At 42.5% G+C, this 24,873-nt stretch overlaps 1 protein-coding gene across 1 annotated transcript in view; it reads left to right on the top strand.

Moving 5' to 3' along the window:
- Positions 1 to 12,516: 12,516 nt before the first annotated feature.
- Positions 12,517 to 24,873, top strand: part of LOC311499373 (NLR family CARD domain-containing protein 3-like) — a gene marked incomplete at its 5' end in the record, with an annotated part of 39,398 nt that continues 27,041 nt past the window's right edge. Inside the window, 5 exons of the mRNA XM_084560330.1 lie at positions 12,517 to 12,541; positions 13,432 to 15,235; positions 15,317 to 15,490; positions 15,967 to 16,140; positions 16,505 to 16,545. Coding sequence (XP_084416456.1) covers positions 12,517 to 12,541; positions 13,432 to 15,235; positions 15,317 to 15,490; positions 15,967 to 16,140; positions 16,505 to 16,545 — 2,218 coding nt within the window. The remainder of the gene's footprint in view (positions 12,542 to 13,431; positions 15,236 to 15,316; positions 15,491 to 15,966; positions 16,141 to 16,504; positions 16,546 to 24,873) is intronic.

Below are 24,873 nucleotides of genomic sequence, written 5' to 3'. Positions count from 1 at the left end.
CACGCCTGTCAGTACCTATGTGCCTCCAGAGACTGTGTTTTCCTCTCAGTATGTGTCTGCTCGTCGTTATTATATAAAAGTCATATTTGATCTATACAGCGTGCGTGGTCCTTTTTCCGATCAAGTTACTACACCTTCAAACTTGCTGTAGACGCCAGTGATTCAGGTGCGGGTGCTGTCCTTCTTCAGGATGGTGCTGATGGAATCGAGCACCCGGTATCCTATTTTTCAAAAAAATTCAACCGTCATCAGCGAGTTTATTCCACAATCGAAAAAGAGGCACTCGCGCTTGTTTTGGCTCTAAAACACTTCGAGGTTTATGTCGGCTCTGCTGTTCATCCCGTTGTTGTCTTCACTGATCACAATCCACTGGTGTTTCTTAATCAAATGAGAAACACCAACCAAAGAATCATGCGCTGGGCCCTCGTGATTCAATCATTTAACATCCTGATACGTCATATTCGCGGTACCGAGAACGTAATCGCGGATGCGTTGTCGCGATGTTAAACTATGAGTTGTAATGTTGATTATGTGATTTATTTATTTTTTTTCTCTCTCCCCGTTTTCTCTAGATGCACATAATCAACATCTTAAGGGTGGGGATGTTACGTGCGGCTGCTCTCCCGTCTCCTCCTGGTGACTCCTCCCCTGGCCTGCTGAGCACTTGAAAATAATTTGTGCCCAGGTAGGGGAGGAGACTATATAAGGAGGCGAGGGAGGTGGCTCGCTCTCTCTCTCTGGGCTCGCTCGGGCTCACTCATTCTGGCACCACTCACCATCGCAGCGCCGGGTGCTGGTATTATTCATGTTTCTTTGTCCCTGTTAGCAGGTGGTTTATTTTCTTTATTATTTTAGTTTGGATTGTAGGTGACCGGTAGTCTTGTTTTCGGTTTTTGTTCATGTTGTTAGGTTTACTTTAAGCACTTTAAGTTAGTTGGGATGAGGTCGGGGTCCTACGGCCCTATGTGGGCTGGCCTCGTGTCCGAATCCCTCTTTTGTTCTTTTTGGCCGGCACCTACAGTCCTTTTTGGTTCTTTGAGTTTGTTTATCCCCTGCTCTTGGGTTTGAATTTAAATAAAACACACATTTTTGTACACCCTCCGATTTTTGTCTGGCGTCCCTTAATATGTTATGTGTCTGTCGAGCCTTAGAGACCGTAACAAGTCTATAATCCTTTTCTACATTTAAACTAAGTCTGTGTCAGTGCCGTCATCATCATCATCATTAAACTCAGTCTGGGTTGGTGATCTGACCTTTGACCCTGAAAAAGACCACTTTAACTCCATGTGCAGATTTTACAGTCTCCTTCATGCCCACTGTAAACCTGCATTAAGAGATCTGACCACCAGGTGACAGGAAGAGTATTAAAGGGACAGTACAACATTTAGATTTCTGTCACGGTCACATCTTTACACATCACGGTCTCCTGTCTGTGTTGCAGTTAGCCTAGCTTAGCACAGAGACAGAAAGTGAGTGGAAACAGTTAGCATGGATGGCACCTCGTATATACATGTAACAGAAACAAGTGGAGTTTCAACCAGATTAATAAACTGACTGCAGTTTGGACCTTCAGAATAAAAGCAGAGTAGAATGAACCCTGTAACGCCTCTCCTCTGTGTCACCATGTACTTTGAAATGTAACAATAAAGACTGTTTCTATGCTAACCGGCTGTGACTCGCTTATTTTCCACTTTATTATAAGCATTTATGAGCATTTATTGCACCTCAGTGTCTGGTTGATGTTCAGTCTCAATGCAGGAAGCAGTGAATGTTTCATTATTAATACAGCATGCTGTGTTGGTGGAGGGATGTGAAGCACAGGTGTACATACCTCTGACCTTCAGTCAAAGTCTCATACATGTTCCCAAAGCCTGAGATTTATGTCAACCAGATCAGCTCCAGGAATCTGACTACCAGCTGCTGCAGGGAGACTCTGAACGTGGGCTGTCTGCTGGCCTAGGAACACTGGTTACTCAGAAGTTTACTTTAATCTTTTATTCATACCTTATTGCTTTAGTGCACCTAATTTTAAGAGATGAGAGGAGAAGAGAAGCAGTGAGATGATCCCAAGGAGTAATTAAGTTAAGAGAAAAAAAACAGTATAAGAGTTAATATGTTTAGGGTACAAGAAATATTTACAGTCACCATACGTAACCCTAGGAAACCAAGTAGTCAACCAAAAACCAACCAACGTTAAAAAGTAAAAGTTTGAAGTGGTGGAAATGACTTCACAGAATGAAATGCTAATGAATCATTTCATAGATACAAATACACTACCAGTCAAAAGTTTTAGATCATCCCATTTTTTTCCAGTTTTTATTGAACTTCAAGCAGTTAACGTCCAATAGCTTAAAATGGTACAAAGGTAAGTGGTGAACTGCCAGAGGTTAAAAACGCGAAAAAATAATGCACATTTCAGAATTATACAGAAAAGCCTTGTTTTAGGGAACAAGAAATGGGTTTACAACTAAAAGCTGTTTTGATCAAACCTTACAAGTTGGTGCTACTAGTTAATAGATGTGTCTCAACCAATCTTGAACACTTCCAGCCTCCTCCATCTGCATACAAGCAGTGTTGGAACACACTGAGGTACCATACCCTCATGAGCATTATTTGAACAGTACTGTACTGTACTAAGTAGTGTGTTGCTTAAAAAAGTCAAGGTGTCAGTGAGTACAGTTTCCTTCAATATCAAAAGGCCCTCAGAAACTGGGGGAAACTCTGAGAGTAAGAAGTCTCTCAGAACCAAAGCCACGACGAACTCAGAGGACAACAGCTTCAAGCCCAGCCTCACAGTGGGTGTAGTAATCAAGTCTCAGTTTCAGATGTGAAGAGAAGACTTTGAGTTGCAGGCCTGGCAGGTTGAGTTGTAGCTGGAAAGACTTTGCTTAGATGTAAGAACAAGAAAAAGAGGCTGGACTGGACCATGAAACAACGGGAATGGACTACTGAAGACTGGAAGAAGGTGTTATGAACTGATGAATCAAAATTGGAGATCTTCAGTTCATCATGCAAGAGTTTTGTACACTGTAGAGTAGGTGAAAGGATGGTTCCTCAGTGTGTGACATCTACTGTTAAACATGGAATATTAAGCTTGCTGGTCTGGGGAAGTGCTGCAGGATCCAGAGTCGTGACTTGTGCAAGAGTCGTGACTTTGTTCTATGCATTCATTTCAGAGTCAAATGAGGCATGAAACTGCATCAAATCCAATAAAAAAATGTAATATTGGGGTCTTCTAAAACTTTTGACCGGTAGTGTCCACAGTTGTCTGTGGTCCTTTAGTTGTGGAGGAAACTCAGCAGCAGAGCTAAACAGGATTGTGTTTAGCTCAGAGTCGCTCAGTAAAAGCTGAGCACCATCAACAGTGCTTCATTTCACTCATGCTGGTTTTGTTTTTGATGAACACACAAACGGCTGCTGTCCAAAGTTCCTCACGCTGAAACGTTCAAAGTATGAAGCAGTAAAACATCTTCAATTAAAGCTGTGTTGAGATGAACCAGGACTGATGACACAGGATTAAAAACATTACGCTGTGGCATCTTCTATCAGTCCTGAAAACAACACGTGATGTTTCCAGTGTTTCATGAAGCGCTCTGGATCTGAACTCATCCCGTCCTGATGTTCAAACACATCTGGAAACAAAGTGAATGTTCAGCTGCGGTCGGTTCAACAGACTGTTTAGAAATAATCTCCTGAATCCTTCAATTGAATGAAGCCAGTTCAACCTTTAAAACAGAATGACTAAATGTTGATGGAGGGATTTCTGAAGCTCTCTGCTGAATGATCTGATTCCTCTACAACAGCGCCACCTGCTGGAAAACCTGCATCACAGCATGAAGACACAGAAACCTTTGTTTTTTTCTCATGGAATAAAATAAAATAAAATAAAAATAATAAAAGATGTATTTCATGTTAGAGTAGCTTTTTAATTTTACAGCTGTTTACATTTATTCTTTGTATTGAACTTTTTTGACTGATTTTCGGGCAAAAGAGAAAAAAAGAGGAAAAAGGAAAACGTGAATCTTCTTAATTTTAAGTATAAATATAAAGTAAAATGTAATTATTTCAGTAAACTCTCTCCAGCTGGAGTTACAACCTTCAACGCTGTACTGGACTCTGTTCAGGAGAGGAGATGAGGTGTGTCCAAAGTCTCATCAGATTAAACTCGATTTGAGTTTAAGGCCCCGCCCATTAAAACTACGTGTGAACGGAAGAGAAGCAGCTTCTTTCCTCCACACACGAAGGTAGAAAGAGTCAGTAAATCAACCTGAGGTGAGTTCAGCAGGTGAGAGTCCAACATCTGTAAATGATTAACTGGATCATCATCATCTTTCTTCATCTTTAACCGAAACACGGAGGAAACGTGGCCTCAGGTTAGAAACCATTTCAAGTTGATCAAGTTAACCTGCTTTAAACATTTAATGTCATTTAAAAACGATGCGGACAAACTTCCAACATGTGGTGTTTGTAAATGACTTTAATCAAATGAGATCAGACTGGTTTCCTCTCTAACGCTGCTCTGGCAGGTCAATTCAGATTAACAGATGTGTTGATAAGGCTGGCGTTATGGAACCAGGAAGTGAATTCTGGTGAAATGATTCATTCATCTGTTTATTTAAATAATTTAATTTGTTTGAATATCTAAACAGAAAAGAAAAAAAACTATTAAAAATGTCCTGAAACATGATTACATGCAGCATTTAAAGATGATAGAGAACGATAACAGAAACCCATAGTTAATGATTGATTATAAACTACTAGAGTATGAATGCAAGGACAATAAGAGAGAAGAGGGTCTGTGCATTTGTTCATAATTCAAGTTTGCTTTTTAAACCTGGAAAAAGATAGTTATTAGATTATTTTTATTTTATAAAAAATGTAATTAAATTAATTTTTTTTAAAACTGTGAAAAATGTTCATATTAAACTTTTTATTTATTGTCTTTGAATGAACCAGGAAGTAGTCTCCATGGTGACTGCTGGTTCACTGCACTCACATGCGTGGATCATTATGTTCAGCACCTCATAGTATTCACTTCTAAATCTACAAGTGTAGATTTTGAAAGTTTAGATTTTAAATAATAACTGTGACAGACAATGGAGCTCTTCAGAGAGTGATTTCAGTCGTGGAGAGTACTGGTTGTCTGAGTTGTTAGTGACTCAACTCAAACTTTATGAACAAAATAAATTGATTTAAAAGTTGCTGAAATTTCTCCTAAATTCACCTGAAACACCTGCAGGATGTGACTGACTGTGAACAACTTTTACTGACTGTCAGGAACTACTTTGAACCTCAGGATGTTTTGTGAATCTGGTTCTAGTTTAGTTAATGTTTATATAGTTATTACCATCTAGTGGACAGATGTAGAACTACATCATCTCATATGGATCATGTCAGTCAGGTAAGAGAGAGGAACGAGGAAACAGTTCCCTCTGACTGCAGGGAACCTCCCACTGGTTAAACTGGTTTTAACGTCACTCTGATGTGTTTACAGACTCTGAAGTTATGAGGAAGTGACGACGTCCTCAGATCAAATCCAGGACTGATGAGAGAGAATGAGCAGCTTCTTCTCAACACATGAAGGTGGAAAGTGTCTGAAAGTCGACCTGAAGTGAGTTCAACAGGTGAGAATCCTACCAGAGAAATCTGGAAATGTCTCATTAACTGGATCACTGCGATTCTATTCAGTTCATGTCAATTCTTTACTGAACAGAGGAACATTTATGGATCATGATTATCTATTTTTGAATATCTATTTGACATTAGATATAGGGGCGTATAGGGTCGGCACAGTGGAGAGGTGGTTAACACTGATGCCTCACAGCGAGAAGGTCCCGGGTTTGAATCTATGGGCTGACTGGTTCCTTTCTGTGTGGAGTCTGCATGTTCTCCCTGTGTCTGTGTGGGTTCTCTCCAGGTTCTCCAGCTTCCTCCCACCGTCCAAAGACATGCTGGTTAGGTTCATTGGTGATTCTAAACTGGCCGTAGGTGTCATTGTGAGTGTGAATGGTTGTCTGTCTCTCTGTGTTAGCTCTGCGATAGACTGGTTCAGAAGATGAATGAATGAATGAATTTGCAGGTATACAGATCATTAATAGCTTAGTGAGTTAGAAAAAGTCATATATGTGAATATATATGACTGTTATGCCCCATCTAGGGGTGTCTGGGACACAACATGAGTAAAGGCCCTTGGTTAATGAAATTTAACCGATTTGAGTCGGAGCTCCACCGTTTCATCAAAACACCGTTGTCCAAAAAAACCCCAATAGATTCTTTAATTTCCTCGGCGGCTACAACAGAGGACAGACACAAAGTTAGAGACGGATCATTTTTCTGAGCATTTATCAACATTTCCCTCGAAATGTGTAAGCTCAACTCTGCATCATCAGGAAAAAGATCAGACTCAACACATTCAGACACATTCTGACTCTCAGTGGTGGGAGACACTGAAAAGTTAAGTTCACCCTCAGCTAATGTAGCCATGAACGACTCAGACAAATCCACAACTTCTCCCAGTTTACGAGCCTGTGCGCGCGTAATTGCGCACACGGGAAACACATTTGGCACACATACGTCAGGAGAGACAGAGGCAGGGCAGCAGGCAGGCGCAGCAGAAACGGGATCCCCAACGACTTCGGGCAGAGGAAACACTTTTCCTCCGGCCAAATCGTTACCTAAAATAAACGAAATGCCACTAATCGGAAACCGCGGGACCACGGCGACTTTCACGTGTCCCGACACAAGGGGTGAATGCAAATGAACCATATGTAGGGGGGTATTTAGTTCGCTCAGCTTAATTCCCCACACTACCAAATCAGCATCGCACGAAGTCTCTTTCGAGAGCGGTAGGACACTAGCCAGCATGAATGAATGAATGGCGGCGGTATCGCGGAGGATGGTTACCGGAACTTTATCTGCTTCCTCCCCCGTCAAGGAAACAAACCCGTGAGATACCAACGGTTTGAAACTCTCGTCAATTTCCGCGTCTTCCTCCAGGTCAGGTACAGGCTCACTGTGTGTTACAGGCGGAGACGCGGTGTTAATAAAACCAACACCTGAGGGAGATTTAGCGGTCTTATATTGTCCCTTTTTCCTGAGGATCGGACAAACGGCAATCAAATGGCCTGGCTCGTGGCAGTAAAAACAATCGCGGCTCCCACTCGCAGCTGGTAACGTGTTTTTACGCGCAAGCTTTGGCGACCGGTTTCGACGCTCAGGTATCTCATTTGACGCGCGCGGTGCCGGCATAGAAAACACGCTTTTATTTTTTAACATAAACTCGTCCGCCAGCACGGCTGCCTTAGTTAGCGAGGACACCTTCTGCTCATTTAAGTATACCACGATCCTATCCGGCAAACACTTCTTGAATTCTTCTAGCAAAATGAGCTCTCTCATTTCAGCCACCGTTTTAACGTTACATGCTTGGCACCACTTATCAAATAACACACTCTTGTCGCGCGCAAATTCCACATACGTCTGGTTGGCAGTTTTATCACTATTTCTAAACTTTTGCCTATATGCTTCAGGGACAAGCTCGTAAGCCTGCAGGACAGTCCTTTTCAGAACATCATAATCTAAACTGTCCTCAATGGACAAACTGGCACAAACTTCCTGGGCCTTCCCCACGAGCTTACATTGTAACAAAAGTGACCAGAACTCCTTTGGCCACTTTAATGCAAAAGCTATTCTCTCAAACGTGCTGAAATAAGAGTCCACCTCGGACTCACGAAATGGAGGGACTAACGCAATGTGCTTACTAATGTCACAAACCGGCGCAGAAACACTCTGGTTAAGAGATACCGGGGTGGAGACTACAGGCGCTGCTCTTTCCAGTTCGAGAGCCCGGACACGGAGATGCATCGCTTGCACTTCAAGCTGTTTATTTCGGTTCTCCATCTCCTTTATTTGAAGGGCTAAGCGAAGATCCTCTGTGGACACATTACCAGAAAGAACACAACTAGGCTCAGGCTCCACACCAGACGCGAGCACGCCAGCAACCTCCGCCGCTTTCGTCTCCGTCACCGGTGCGTCACCAGCAGCCTCAGCCGCAACCGCAGCAGCTGACTAGGCAGCACACCTTGCTCCACCAACTTCTCACACACCTCGTGTTTGAGCTCTGCTTTCCGAGCACTGTAATGCACTTGCACCCCGTAGAAATTAGCCAAAATGAACAAGTCTGCTTTTGTGCACTTGTCAATCTTTGCCACAGTCGGACTGGTCACAAAATCATCCAAAGAAAATTCCATAATTTTCCCCCACACACAAAAAAAAAACTGCCAACCAGAAGTAAGGGGAAAAAAACATACTCACCGACCGTCCCACAAACAAAGCGCGAAAAGAAAACGGACGAGCCCCCAATTCATGTTATGCCCCGTCTAGGGGTGTCTGGGACACAACATGAGTAAAGGCCCCCATCTTCCCCAAGTCCCAAGTAGCCACCAAAACACTATCGATTGCAATGTAAAGAAAGGATTTATTTACAGAAAATAACTCTGTTTAACAATGAGTGGATGTGTCTTCGGGGTGGACCAAGGCCAAAATAACAAACAAAACAACCCTACTTAGAAATAAATCAAATAACCTAAACAATGCAAACAAAAGACAAAACTCTTACCTCCCTAACTAAATAAACAGGAGAAAAAATAAGGGAACAAAACTGGCAGTCCACCCCTACTACTCAAAGTAAACGAACAAACAAAACTAATGAAGAACAAAGAAGCAAAAACTGTGGCTGGTTGGGAGATGAGGAGGATGAGGAGAATCCTGCTGCCCGCGCAAGCGCGCCATCTTGGCCGCTTTTAAATGAGGGAGCTCCGTGCTGCAGCCAATCGGGAGCCAGGACCGGGACCTTCCCACCAATCACCTCACAGACGTGGCACACACACACCTACTCAATATAAAGAAAAACAAACAACAACTAATAGCCATTACGACGTCAGGCGTAACAATGACCCATATGTGAATTTGCAGGTATACAAATCATTAATAGCTTAATGAGTTAGAAAAAGTCATATATGTGTTTTACTGGTGAATAAAAGATGAAGTGATTTTAACCTGAGCTCACATGACTCAGGATCCAGGATGTGTCAGAACTGGTCTGACAGCTTGGATCAGACATGGCTGAGGATTACTTACTGTATCTTCCTTCTATATACTTATACACAATCAGCCATAACATTATGACTACTAATATTGTCTACCTTGAGGCGACTCATCAGATAATGGACATGGACCTTCTGAGGGTGTCCTGTGGTGTCTAGCAACAGGATGTTGTTAGTGGGGGGCCTTTGAGGGGAGGGGCCTCTGTGGATCATCCCACAGATACTTGATCAGTTTGGGATCTAGTGAATTTGGAGGCTCTCGTGCTGTCTCACTCATATTCTCCTTTCACTCCACACCGTTCTTTTTTTGTTGTTGTTGTTGTTGTTGATGCCACCAACCTGGCTTAGCTGGGCCGTGATAGGTCGAGAGGCTAAAGCCCTTCCTCTGCCTACATCCCCCAGAATGACTTGCAGTTGTGGCTCGGGGTTTTCTTCCTATTTTTCTCTATCGGAGTTCAAGTGAAATTATCAAACATTCTATCAAACTATTTTCTATTGATATCGATCACGTGTCTATCTAGCCTTTCTGTGTGGAGTTTGCATGTTCTCCCTGTGTCTGTGTGGGTTCTCTCCAGGTTCTTCAGCTTCCTCCCACCGTCCAAAGACATGCTGGTTAGGTTCATTGGTGATTCTAAATTGGCCGTAGGTGTGAGTGTCTCTCTGTGTTAGCCCTGTGATAGACTGGAGACCTGTCCAGGGTGGACCCCCCCTCTAGACCAATGACAGCTGGGATAGACTGGAGACCTGTCCAGGGTGGACCCCACCTCTAGACCAATGACAGCTGGGATAGGCTCCAGCAGACCCCGCAAAGAAGATGAATGAATGAATGAATTAATTAATGGATTATAAATTTGTGTGTAGTTTGACCTTATAGAAAATAAAAGGAAATGTCTGTCCTGTGTTTGTAGGAAGATTAAACTTCAGAAATAAGACTTTCCTGTATCAGCTGTGTCCATGGAGAGAGACCAGCGTAAGAGTCAACCTGTTGGCTTTAAACATGAACAGCCGTCAGCTGATCCAAGGTAAGAAATATCCTCAACAGATGCTAGAACCACCTTAACAGCCCCTTGACTGTCTGTAAGGATCTATTATGACTGATGTCTAACTGGGAAGTTCTTTCATGATCCATTTTCTAAGATGGCCATTATCAGCCTCAGTGACTTTGACTCCACATGCTTTCCCTTTCAGTTCACTTACACCTGTTTAACACTAGAGTACTACACTGCCAGTAAGTTGGTCATATAAGTAGACATGTGGTGTTTTATCCTAATGTCTCTTAAAGACAAAAACAACTGTCTAAGTGTATTTTATACATTTGTTTGTGTTTATTACTATGCATAGTTCAGTTAGATCATAGACGGTAAAAATGAAAATGATTGGCAGTTTGCCTGTTACTGGTGACGTCCGGGGATATGATAGGCTGTTTCCGCACATTGGGTCCGCCCGTCTGTTAGCTGATTGACTGTTCGTGTGTTTCTGCCGGCAAGAACGAAGTCCATGAAGACAGCTCCACTTCCATAGAAATTGGCTTCAAAACAAACAACAAGCTAAAGTTCTGTCTCGCCCAGACGCGTGCACGGCTTACAGTCACAAACACAAGACAACACACTCACCACGGCAGAAACACCAGGCCCGAGCGGCAAGTCTGCCGTGGCGTCATCGTCAGTGGCATCATTCATTTTGCTCAACATTATAAGTATTGCGACTTTCCTGTCCTCCTGAAGTCGCTTGAGAGGCAGATAGGTCCTGTATATGTGCGACGCGCTGCTGCTTGTCAAACAAAGCACGCTGAGTCCCAAGTAAGTTTCAAACTATTTAATAATCAAAAAAAAAAAAGTAACCAGACCAAACAAATCAAACTCAGAATAATCAATAAGTGAATCAAATTATGGCTCCTACAATAAGTAATTAACAAGTATTTATAACTTGCACGAATACATTGCAGTTCATAAAAATAATAATAAAAAAAGGACGCAGTATCGCGATAATACCCGGAACCGTGATATTTTGTTTGGTATAGTATCGTGGTTACTCATTTTGGTATCATGACAACTGTAATCTTTATAGTCAAGAGGTAAAAGCCCAATGTGGAACATTTTGTTATTAATTCGTCTTAATTGTTCTCGGTTTTCCCCCCAGGTGTGGTGGTGGCGTTTTTGGCTTTTTTTTTTTCCTGTCAGATTTTGCCGTGTCTTTTTCCCCCCAGAGTGGCAGCGCTTTTAGTTTGTTTGTGGCAGTTGGGTCTGGTCTGTTGTGTTTAGTTTGTAACCAGCATTTTTAGGTGTCATTAGTATTATTTTTGAACAGAGAATTTTTATTTTAGTCATGGTAATCAGTATCTGTGTTGCTTTCCTTTTCACAGGAACTCTTTTTCTTTTGTTTTCCTCCTCACATCCCCTGGTTAAACAATTGGGAGGTAACAGTACAGATTTACAGTTCACTTCAATGTTGAGGCTTCTGGCCACAGTGTCTAAACATACAGTCTAAACATGGCAGGAGTGTGTTTGTTAAAGATATTAGTTTTAATCAAAGATGTTTCTCCACAGACCTGCAGCAGTAAAATAAAACACAAATCAATGTGACTGAGCAGAGTTTGGACATGATCCAGTCTGAACATGAGATCCAGTCTGGTTTCTCAGAGAGCAAATCATCATTGTGGTTTTCAAACTGTTATGCAGATGGGTTCCTCAGTATGAACTGGGTTCTGCTCAAGGTTTCTTCCTGTGAAAAGGGAGTTTTTCCTTGCCACCGTTGCCTTCAGTCTTTCTCTGGGGGTTTCAGGCCGGGTTGTGTAAAACGTCTTGAGGCGATTTGTATTGTTATTGATGCTGTATAAATAAAATTGAATTGAATTGAATTGGGTCTTTTAATTTTTATCTTATTAATGAAATAAATCAGAGATGGTCTCAGTGCAGTAGAATATTAATCCTGATCTGTTACAAATACTGGTGATCACCAAACTCTTTATACTGTATCTAGAACAATTAAATATCTACACATGCTTCCTTGAGCTTGTCCTGTTATTTGAATTCAACATTAAACATTGTATTTACATATTATATCCTGTGTTTGGAGGAGGATCCATCAACAGAAACATGATTCTCCTGAATACAGCTGTGTGTCCATGAAGAGTGATGAGTCCAAAGGTCAACCTCTTACCTTCAAAGATGAACAGCAGTCTGATGATCCAGGGTAAGACAAACAGCATTTATCTGACAAACACAGGACTTTACATCAAAACATTCAACAATAAAACTGAAACATATACTGTATAAAGAATGTATGTGTGTTAATGTGTGTTAATCCATGTTGTGTTTTAACAGGATCCATCAGCAAAGACCAGATCCCTCTGGAATCACATCTGTGTCCATGAAGAGTGACTGGTCTATGGGTCGACTACCTATTGACTTCAAACATGAACAGCAGTCTGCTGATCCAGGGTCAGAATGAACACAGATCTATTAATCATTATTCAGTTCTGTTCATTAGACTGTCATGTTTTAGTCCAGAGTTTATCTGTCATTTAGTTTCCTCTGTTAAAACACCACATTCAGTACTCAGAGCAGTGTTTGTTGTTCTCATCTTGTGTTTGTGGCATCAATAAAATGATGATCATCACCAAAGTGTGTTTGTTAAAGAAGTTAGTTTAAATCAAAGATGTTTCTCCACAGACTTCAGCAGCAGATCTCAGTGGTTTCCAGTGATCATCATCACAAAGACCTGGACTCCATATTCATGGTAAGTAAATGTTCAATCACAGCTACTACTGCTAACCTCAACAACCACAAACTAGCATTCTGGTTGGAGAAGTCTTCATGTTGAATGCTGTCAACAAGCAGCCTTTCACATCAACATGATTGTGTTCTGATCATTTAAGTTGGATTATTATTCTGTTCCAGCTGCTGGAGGAGAACATCATCAGTTTTATGAAGAACGAGCTGAAGAAGATCCAGAAGGTTCTGAGTCCAGATTACCCAGAATGCTTAGAGAGTCTGAGGGAGGATGAGGAGGTGTTGGAGGGTGAGGACGAAGAGCAGAGGAGGAGCAACAGAGATTTATTTGTGAAGATCACAGTGAACTTCCTGAGGAGAATGAAGCAGGAGGAGCTGGCTGACTGTCTGCAGAGCAGTAAGAGGATTTAACAGCTTTAACTTGATGGAAAGAGGAAATGGAGGAAACATGGGAGAAGTTTCTATTTCTAGACTCTGATGTTAATATGATGAAAACATCTGAATCACATCTATGAATTCTTCTGGACTGAAAACAGTCACATGTGAATGTTATTAAAATGAATGAGTTCACTGATTCATTACATTTCTTGTTCATTCAGGAACTCGTGCTCCAGAGTGTGGACGTAAAGTTAAATCTACTCTGAAGCAGAAGTTCCAGTGTGTGTTTGAGGGGATTGCTAAAGCAGGAAACTCAACCCTTCTGAATGAGATCTACACAGAGCTCTACATCACAGAGGGAGGGACTGCAGAGGTCAATGATGAACATGAGGTCAGACAGATTGAAACAGCATCCAGGAAACCAGACAGACCAGAAACAACCATCAGACAAGAAGACCTCTTTAAAGCCTCACCTGGAAGACATGGACCAATCAGAAGAGTGATGACAAAGGGAGTGGCTGGCATTGGGAAAACAGTCTTAACACAGAAGTTCACTCTGGACTGGGCTGAAGACAAAGCCAACCAGGACATCCTCTTCATATTTCCATTGACTTTCAGAGAGCTGAATGTGGTGAAAGAGAGAAAGTTCAGCTTGGTGGAACTTGTTCATCACTTCTTTCCTGAAACCAAAGAAGCAGGAATCTGCAGCTTTGAAGAGTTCCAGGTTATGTTCATCTTTGACGGTCTGGATGAGTGTCGACTTCCTCTGGACTTCCACAACACTGAGATCCTGACTGATGTTACAGAGTCCACCTCAGTGGATGTGCTGCTGACAAACCTCATCAGGAGGAAACTGCTTCCCTCTGCTCGCCTCTGGATAACCACACGACCTGCAGCAGCCAATCAGATCCCTCCTGAGTGTGTTGACATGGTGACAGAGGTCAGAGGGTTCACTGACCCCCAGAAGGAGGAGTACTTTAGGAAGAGATTCAGAGATGAGGAGCAGGCCAGCAGGATCATCTCCCACATCAAGACATCACGAAGCCTCCACATCATGTGTCACATCCCAGTCTTCTGCTGGATCACTGCTACAGTTCTGGAGGATGTGTTGGAAACCAGAGAGGGAGGAGAGCTGCCCAAGACCCTGACTGAGATGTACATCCACTTCCTGGTGGTTCAGACCAAAGTCAAGAAGGTCAAGTATGATGGAGGAGCTGAGACAGATCCACACTGGAGTCCAGAGAGCAGGAAGATGATTAAGTCTCTGGGAAAACTGGCTTTTGATCAGCTGCTGAAAGGAAACCTGATCTTCTATGAATCAGACCTGACAGAGTGTGGCATCGATATCAGAGCAGCCTCAGTGTACTCAGGAGTGTTCACACAGATCTTTAAAGAGGAGAGAGGACTGTACCAGGACAAGGTGTTCTGCTTCGTCCATCTGAGCGTTCAGGAGTTTCTGGCTGCTCTTCATGTCCATCTGACCTTCATCAACTCTGATGTCAACCTGATGGAAGAACAACAAACTACATCTCTGTTGTCTAAAGTCTTTAGAGACAAACCTAAACTAAAACGTCTCCATCAGAGTGCTGTGGACAAGGCCTTACAGAGTCCAAATGGACACCTGGACTTGTTCCTCCGCTTCCTCCTGGGTCTTTCACTGAAGACCAATCAGACTCTCCTACGAGGCCTGCTGACACAGACAGGACGTAGCTCACAGACCAATCAGAAAACAGTCCAGTACATCAAGGAGAAGATCAGTGAGAATCTGTCTGCAGAGAGAAGCATCAATCTGTTCCACTGTCTGAATGAACTGAATGATGGTTCTCTAGTGGAGGAGATCCAACAGTCCCTGAGATCAGGAAGTCTCTCCACAGATAAACTGTCTCTTGCTCAGTGGTCAGCTCTGGTCTTCATCTTACTGTCATCAGAAGAAGATCTGGACGTGTTTGACCTGAAGAAATACTCTGCTTCAGAGGAGGCTCTTCTGAGGCTGCTGCCAGTGGTCAAAGCCTCCAACAAAGCTCTGTAGGTGGATTTAGGAACTATTTGAAATATGATTCATTTAGTAAATGACAAATAAAACATTTGATGTTGATTCTTCTTCAGGCTGAGCAGTTGTAACCTCTCAGAGAGAAGCTGTGAAGCTCTGTCCTCAGTTCTCAGCTCGCAGTCCTCCAGTCTGAGAGAGCTGGACCTGAGTAACAACAACCTGCAGGATTCAGGAGTGAAGCTGCTGTCTGCTGGACTGGATGGTCCTCACTGGAAACTGGAAACTCTCAGGTAAAAATAAAAACAATATCTTAGGTGCCACGTTGATTTTGCACAACCGTTCCTGTTTAGTGTTTTTTTTCACATTAAAATATAGGTACTCTTTAGCTTGATATAGTAGAAAATGTAAGTTATAATTGGACAAACTATTAACATAAATCATGTAAAATTTGTAAATCTTTACTTTTCCAGCCTGAGCAGTTGTAACCTCTCAGAGACAAGCTGTGAAGCTCTGTCCTCAGTTCTCAGCTCCCAGTCCTCCAGTCTGAGAGAGCTGGACCTGAGTAACAACAACCTGCAGAATTCAGGAGTGAAGCTGCTGTCTGCTGGACTGGAGAGTCCTCACTGTAAACTGGAAACTCTCAGGTCAGGATACAGCTGGTTGTTGATCACTTAAATCCTGATTTAGGTTCATGTTGGTGCAGAAGTTCAACATCTGGAGGATTTTCCTTCTTCTTCTTGAGTTTCTGATATTTTTCTATCTCCAGTCTGTCATACTGTCTGATCACAGAGGAAGGCTGTTCTTCTCTGGCCTCAGCTCTGATCTCCAACCCCTCCCATCTGAGAGAGCTGGACCTGAGCTACAACCATCCAGGAGACAAGGGAGTGAAGCTGCTGTCTGCTGGACTGGAGGATCCACTCTGGAGACTGGACACTCTCAGGTATGGACAGACAACAGGAGCTTGTCCAACATCTAAATTCTTTGGAGTCACAGTAAACCTCAGAGGATGAACCCTCCTCTATCAGCTGGTTTACATTAGAGCCTCTATCTGGAATATGTAAATGAACACAATCAACTGAATCTGGAGGTTAGACTGATCAGTCTGAAAACTGTTTAGTTGTTGATGTGTGAATGTTGGTCAAACTGTTGATGTCAGACAGTGAAACATCAGAGACAGTCTATACTGATGAGTTTCAGTCTGTTTCTGTGTCTCACTGATAAACTGATGAACTCTGCTTCATGTTGAACAGCAGTTAGGACTCATGTTGGATAGAAAATCATTCTGACTGTGTTTCTTCCTCCAGGATGGACCATGGTGGAGAGCTGTGGTTAAAACCTGGTCTGAGTAAGTATAAGTTTAACTAATGATGATAAAACATCAAAGTGTCAGTTTGTGCTGGACTTCTGGTTATGGCGCTGCGCTAGGTGGAAGCGTGACAGCCCTTAGCAAAAAGAAGTTTATTCAAGTGTACTACAAGTATACTTATTTTATACTAAAATTGAGGTAGTATACTTGAAGTTTACTTTTTATATACTATATTTCATATACTTAAGAATAGTATAGTGAAGTATACTTAGCTTATACTGAAAAGTATAAAGAAAAGTCTAAGACTAAGTATATATATATATATATATATATACTAAGACTTACACATATACTTTAAGACTAAAGCTTATACTTGTACTTTGGTATGCTTTTTACTACTTTCTGCCACAAAGTACTAATATTTAGTATATCTTAGTCCAAGTACAGAATAAGATCAAGTCATTGACTTGTGCATATTTATTTAATTTAGCAGAATAAAAATGTTTTTCCACTACACAATTTGTTTGTGGTATTACCCCTGTTAGAAACTTACATGTACAAGATCATATAGTGCTGAACTTTAAAAGTTTACAGTAAATGGTATGTGTGCTCACTAGCATTATCTTTATGTACCTTAAAAACATACACAACAACAGAAACATTGACTTGACTTCATTGATCAAGTTCTAGTCCCTTTAATAAGAGTTTGACAATGGTGTTAAGTACACATCATCATCTGTTTCAACAAGTACACATTTAGTTTTAATCATGTCAGGCTAGATAGCATTAACAGTTTAGTTTTTTTATCCTCATATATAAAGTACTTTGTACTGTGAATCTTTACATACAGGCCTGTCTGATTCAGTAAGAACCTCAACTAAAACACAACATAGTTTGGCACATGAACAAAAAAGCAGAAATTTGATGTCAACACGTTTGTTTAAAAATAACCAAGTCATTAATTAAACTAAACATATCATCTTTCAAGCATACAGCACTGTTGTATCTCTTCTTTAGTCTGAAATGTCCACATCCAGTTTGCTTGTGGTAGGGTTCTCAGTGTTGACTTCATCATCATCTTCTTCACTGTTGGAATCGTTACTCCAGTGTTCTTCTGTGTTGATTAGGTTATCTTTATTATCATTCTACATGTGAACCAAGGAAAGAGAATGAAAAATGTAGTTCACAAAACGATGACTGAAATTGTGCAGGTGGTTTACTGTAGCTTTTGCTTTGTGCTGACAATGTTGTCATTCGTCTACACTTGGGTTAGACTAGAGGATAGGTCAAAATGTACCACAATTAAGATAAACTGTCCGTTAGATGGTATGAATGCACTCAACTATTACAGCAAACCTCTAACTACATGTACAGTAAACTACATGTACAGTAAACTACATGTACAGTAAATTACATGTGTGCACTGTTGACACTTTTTGAGGGTGTCACTGGAAGCCCTCTGATGACTGTTATATAGATCAGTGAAGTGGCATATGACATGTTCTTAAAATTCAATCAAGCAGGATAAGAAAGTTACCCAGATACATGGGGGAATGTATCCTGGCAACAGAAAATGTCCTGACATATTTCAAGATTGGATGTCTGTAATAACTTGGACAAACTGTGTCATTGTGTATTGAACTGTTGAAAGGCAGTATCCAAAAGCCTAGGTGTGGAGGAGCTCCTACTGTTGAATCATCTCTAACTTCTCTGTGGGAAACAATAGGCCGACTCATGTCAGCTTGTGTGTTGTCCTGTAGTTCTGTCCTGTCCTGGAAAGGTGGGGTGTTCAAATATTAACGTCAATTATTACTCAAGTCATTTCATTCCCCATGGGTATACTGAGTGCATTTTTAACATAAAATCATCCCAACATTTTTTTGGAAGATGCCTCCAAATGAGACTGTACATAGTGCATGGGTAGCAATTACCTTTGAAAATAAAACCACATTCAACATTCATTCATTCATCTTCTATACCCGTTTAGTCGCCAGTCCATCGCAGGGCCACACACAGAGACAGACAACCATTCACACTCACACTCACACCTACGGCCAATTTAGAATCACCAATGAACCTAATGAGCATGAGAACACACGCAGACTCAGGGAGAACATGCAAACTCCACACAGAAAGGCCAGCCAGCCCATGGATTCGAACCGGTGTGCTGCCCCACATTCAACATTTTACCTTAAATTACTATAAATATTTGAAAACTAGGCTACAAATTGATGAATTCAATCAAAGCTGCTCAACTAAATGTATTATAAATTAATGCAACTAGTAATTTAGGGAGGTGCCCACTTGAAAACCCCAATGACATGCTGCATACTGCTGTTGACTAGGCCAGGTATCTGATGTCTTCATGTTGGTTGGTAGTGATATTTCTTTGTTTGTGGAACCAACATTAAAATATGATATTAACAGGAATAAATAATTCATTAAGATGCAATAGTTAAATAAGTTAAAATATTTTCATTTAATTCATCAAGGTCTAAAATGTTAAACAACAGTAATTTAATGCAGACAATTAAAAGTCTGTATTTCCAGTTAGTGCCTCTTTCAGACACTAGGGGCAGCACTGAAGTGATGCTGCACAGAAAAGACGTAGAAGAAGAAAGCAGAGAAGACAAACGGACATTAGCGAGTAAATATTTGATAAAAAGTTGATCTAGTGTAATGTTTAGTACCGCTGTTATAGACACGGACCTTTATTTTGAAATTATACGGAACCGGAACTGGTTAGCAGGATCCAATCGGAGATGTAACGGAGCGGTAACAAATAATAAAAGTACGCATAAGAAACTCCCGGACAACTGCGTGGACCTGGCATTATTTTAAGATAGAATGATAGTCACAACATGGTGTCAGAGTGAAAGTTAGACTACGAACCCACTCGTTAAACAAGAAATAGGAAGAAATGGAGGCTTTCGGTGTCCCGACCCCGCGGATGGACTGGGAATCATCCAACTTACCTGATGCATGGCGGCGATTCAAACAACACGCCGAGCTCATGTTCACAGGCCCGCTCAAAAAGAAATCAGAGGAAGAACAATGCAGTTTTCTCCTGCTGTGGATTGGGGACAAAGGACGGGACGTAAGCAACACTTGGATATTAACGGAGGACGATGCTAAGCTACTAAAAACGTACTATGATGGATTTTCAGCATACCTCACGCCGAAAGCTAACCCCATATTTGCCAGATATAAGTTTCATGAGAAGACGCAGGGGAGTGGTGAGTCATTTGAACATTTTGTAACAGAGCTTAAATTGCTCGTTAAAGACTGTGGCTATGCAAACAGCGAGGAAATGGTCAGGGACCGTATTGTGTTTGCCACCAACTCACCTAGAGTACGAGAGAAGTTACTCAGTCAGGGCCCGGAGCTAACGCTAGATAAGGCAATCGACATAGCCCGCTCCCACGAGTTATCACAGGTGCAGCTGAAAGCTATGGCTAGTGACAGCCACGAGGTACACACAGTACACCGCAAGACCGGCAGGCCAGGCGCTGCGAAACATGCCAGCAGACAATATGAAAGCCCCAAAACGCCCAATAAATCCTGTAGTGCATGTGGAGGACATCACAACAAGCTAAATGAATGCCCAGCAAAGGGGAAACAGTGCTTAAAGTGCCGAAAGTTCAACCATTTTGCAAGAGCATGCAAATCAAAGTCCCATACACCAAGCAAAACAGTACACAGAGATGTGCACGCTGTACAGAAAGAAGATGAGGAGTTTGATTCAGAGCTGTTTGTGGACACTGTCACAGCAGAGAGTGAAGACGAGGAAAGTGCTTATGCAGACATAGGATTGGGGCCACAGAGCAAAATACTGACATTCAAACTGGATACTGGAGCACAAACATGTGTGATACCTGCAAAAGATTTTGCCACACTCATGCCCGGCACACCACTAATGGCTGACACACATAAGCTGCTTGCTTATGGGGGGCACCCGCTGAAAGTGAATGGTTACTGCAGTCTAGTAGGCAGATACAAAGATAAGTCAACCACCCAGAAGTTCTATATTGTGGAGTGCAATGGCCCACCCATCCTCAGTTACAGAGCATGTAAAAACCTGGGACTCATCAAGGTGGTATATGCCGTCACTGACACCGGCGAGAAAAAATGCAGCACCCAATCAGCCGACATACTGAGTGAGTACTCAGACATCTTCAAAGGCATCGGTGAATTCCAGGGTGAGTGCAGTTTCCGGATAGACCCTAATGTTGCACCAGTCGTCTGCCCGCCACGGAGGGTACCATTTGCCCTGAGACACCGCTTAAAGACAGAGTTGGACAACATGGAAAGGGACAGCATAATCTGCAAGGTGACGGAGCCCACACAGTGGGTTAATGCCCTGGTAACATGTGAGAAGCCAAAAACACGCAAGCTTCGAGTTTGCCTAGATCCACGGCCCTTAAACAAGGCAATACTGAGGCCGTATTACCCCCTACCTACACTCGAGGATGTGACATGCAAACTGGCTGGGGCGAAATACTTCAGCATCCTGGATGCAAGATCGGGCTACTGGGCCATCAAGCTCAGTGAGGAGTCGTCGCTGCTCACCACATTTAACACGATATTTGGCAGATATCGCTTTCTCAGACTCCCTTTTGGCATTGTGTCAGCCCAGGACGAATTCCAAAGGCGAATAGATGAGACATATGAGGGCCTTGAGGGAGTAGCATGCATTGTGGATGACATTGTGGTGTTCGGAAAGACAAAAGAAGAGCATGACCACAACCTCAGAACCATGCTCAACCGAACCAGAGAGAGAGGGGTGAGGCTGAACCCGGATAAATGCCGCATCTGCGTGTCTGAAGTGAGTTACTTCGGACATAGGCTCACTGCCAACGGCCTGAAACCAGACCCTCTCAAGGTAAAGGCAATCCGAGACATGCCACCACCAGAAAACGAGGCAGAGCTGGAGACGATCCTCGGCATGGTGAACTACCTCGCCAGGTTCGCTCCCAAACTGGCTGAGGTGACTTCACCACTCAGACACCTGCTAAGACGCGACACAGAGTTCAAATGGAACGCAGTACATGAGACAGCATTCCAGCAGATGAAAGAGACTATCACAGCTGAACCAGGGCCAGTGTTAGCCTATTTTGACCCCAAAAAGGAAGTAACACTACAGGTGGACGCGTCAAAGAATGGCCTGGGTGCAACTATCATGCAGGAAGGCAAGCCAGTTGCATATGCATCAAAGCTGCTCAACAACACGGAACAAAACTACGCCCAGATTGAGAAGGAGCTTTATGCAGTCCTATACGGGTGTAAGAGATTCCATGAATACCTCTACGGGAGATGCATAACTGTGGAGTCAGACCACAAACCACTAGAGAGTATACTACGCAAGCCACTAGCCCTCGCACCACCCCGTCTACAGCGCATGTTGCTCGCGCTGCAGAAATACAGCATAACCCTCATCCACAGACCCGGGAAAGAGATTCCAGTGGCTGACATGCTATCAAGAAAATCCTTGGAGGATGAGGACAGTTCGTTATCTGAGGCTATGGAGACCCAGGTACACAGTGTCATCAGCGCAGCTTCAGTGAGTGCAGACAGGCTTGATGACATCAAGGCAGCCACAGCTCAAGACGAACAGCTGTCCATTCTCAAGCAGGTCATTCAGTCAGGCTGGCCTGAGATGAGGAAAAGGTGCCACCCGTGCATCAGCGAATACTGGAACCACCGAAATGAAATCACAGAGGCAGATGGTCTCCTTTTAAAAGGTGAGAAGATAATCATTCCACACAAGCTCAGAACCAACATGCTACAGCGCATACACGCAGGGCACTTTGGAGTGGAGAAAAGTAAACACAGGGCTAGAGACATAATGTTTTGGCCAGGCATGAATCAACAGATAGAGGAAACAGTAATGAAGTGTGACATATGCCAAACACATCGCAACGCTAACATAAAGGAGCCCATGCTCTCACAAGAGATCCCAGAGAACCCATGGCAGACTGTAGCAACAGATCTATTCTCATGGAACTCTGAAAACTACATTGTCATATGTGATTACCTCAGCAGGTATTTTGAAATTGAACGCCTGCAGAACATAACCACAGCTGCTGTTATCCACAAAATGAAAGCAGTGTTTGCCAGACACGGCATACCAAAAAAGGTTGTAAGTGACAATGGGCCATGCTACAACTCATGTGAATTTCAGCAGTTTGCAGAGTCATGGGGTTTCCAGCACGTCACTTCAAGCCCCCGTTATCCCCAGAGCAACGGTCTGGCTGAAAAGACTGTCCAAACAGCAAAGCGGATCCTCACCAAGGCTAAAGAGGACAAGAAAGACCCATACCTCAGCCTGCTGGAGTATAGAAACACACCAGTCGATGGTCTCAAATCTCCAGCCCAAGTCCTGATGAGTCGCAGACTGCGCTCCATCTTACCCACAACAGCACTGCAGTTACGACCTCAGGTAGCCCCTCAGGATACAGTGCAGGCAAGGAGAGAGATCTGTCAGTGGCGCCAGAAACAGCACTATGACAGGTCTACCAGGCCCCTGCCAGCGCTGCACGCTGGAGCGCCTATCCGTTTCCAGCAGGAAAATGGCAGGTGGAAACCAGCAACAGTCATCCAACCTGCAGAGACTCCACGAAGCTATCACATCAAAACCAGCGAAGGACAAACCTTCAGGCGAAACCGCCGACACCTTCTTGACACCCAAGACAACAAGCAGGCACCCGACATACAGCAGCTGAAGATCAGTGAGGATGATCTGATCACTGGACAACAGGAACCACATGTACAGCAGTCTCACCCTGGCCCAGAGTGTGAATCAGATCATTCTGAGCCTTGTCTCCGCACAAGATATGGTTGTGCCATCAAGCCAAGACAAGTTCTTGACTTATAACTGTTTGTAAAGGGTGTACGAAGAACGCTGCCCTTATTATAAAAAAAAAAATAAAATAAAATACTGTTATGTATGTTTCCTGTTACATGACTTGTTACACTCATGACTTATGACTTGTGGCTTGTTATGCTCACTGTTATGTGACCTTCTCTTAGTTCACTGCCATATATATACATACAGTATACGGATACGAAAAAAAAAAAGGTTTGACACCTTTTGTGAACTTCTCAGGATACAGAAATTAAGAAGGATGTTGCACTATATGCAGGATTTTGAGATTATACAGTATTGTTTGTGCACTATGACATACGATAGTTCAGTTATGTTACGTTTCCATATTTGGTCATGGCCTTACAGAACTGTTTTTTTTTGTTGAAGGGAGATGTAATGTTTAGTACCGCTGTTATAGACACGGACCTTTATTTTGAAATTATACGGAACCGGAACTGGTTAGCAGGATGCAATCGGAGATGTAACGGAGCGGTAACAAATAATAAAAGTACGCATAAGAAACTCCCGGACAACTGCGTGGACCTGGCATTATTTTAAGATAGAATGATAGTCACAACACCTGTAAAGTCACAACCTGTAAAACAACACCTAACTGGTCGGGAATTGATGAAGAGCATATTAAAAATAAGCCACAGCGGTTTTGGTGAGTTTGACCTCATTTAATTGTGCTTTTGTTTCCGTTTTGAGCGCTAGCGGAGAGCTAAAGTTAATGAACATAAACTGTTAGCTAGTTAATATTATCCGGTTTATTAAGGAATTATTGTTGTGAATGTAACCAGAGAGTGAATGTATGTTGTGTAAGAGGAAAAGTGTTGAATTATTTAGTGTCAAAGACGGAGCTGTAAGTTCAAAGGCACCGCTCCGCCGCCATTTTGTGCCTGAAAGAATGACGTAGCGGTAACTAGGGCTGCAACAACGAATCGTTAAAATCGATAAAGTTCGACTATTAAAAGAGTTGGCAACGAATTTCATTATCGATTCGTTGTGTCGCACGATTATTATGCCACGGAGATGTTTGTTGTATAAAACAAAAGTTGAGTTGAGCGGAGCGGACGTAGAGGAAAGACCATCGGAGAGACCCTAACGTTGTTCTGAAACATGGCGGAGGTGGAGAAATCAGTACAACCTAGAGGTGGGCGGATCGATCCAAATATCGATAATAACGCTGGTATCGAGATTGATCGATACCAATGTAATGAGATCGATACTTAAGTTTCAGTTTCTCTCGTTTCATTAAAGAAGTGTTGGGCCTGGGTATGAAGGCACTCAGTATTGGGGTTTGGCTATCATGAATAATTAATAATTATCAAAAATAATTATTTATTATTAAATAATTGGATCTGAATTACTAGATCACCTCGGGGCACCACCCTTCTAGGAAGGGAAAAGATAGCCAATTAATCAAAACAGTCTCATAAATTATACTAAATTGTCAATTTGGAGTTCGGATTAATAATTAACTTAATAACTATAACCAAAAT

This window comes from Chelon labrosus (assembly GCF_963514085.1).
Source record: "Chelon labrosus genome assembly, chromosome: 14".
Classification (NCBI taxonomy): domain Eukaryota; kingdom Metazoa; phylum Chordata; class Actinopteri; order Mugiliformes; family Mugilidae; genus Chelon; species Chelon labrosus.
This window is presented reverse-complemented; position numbering and strand designations above follow the sequence as displayed.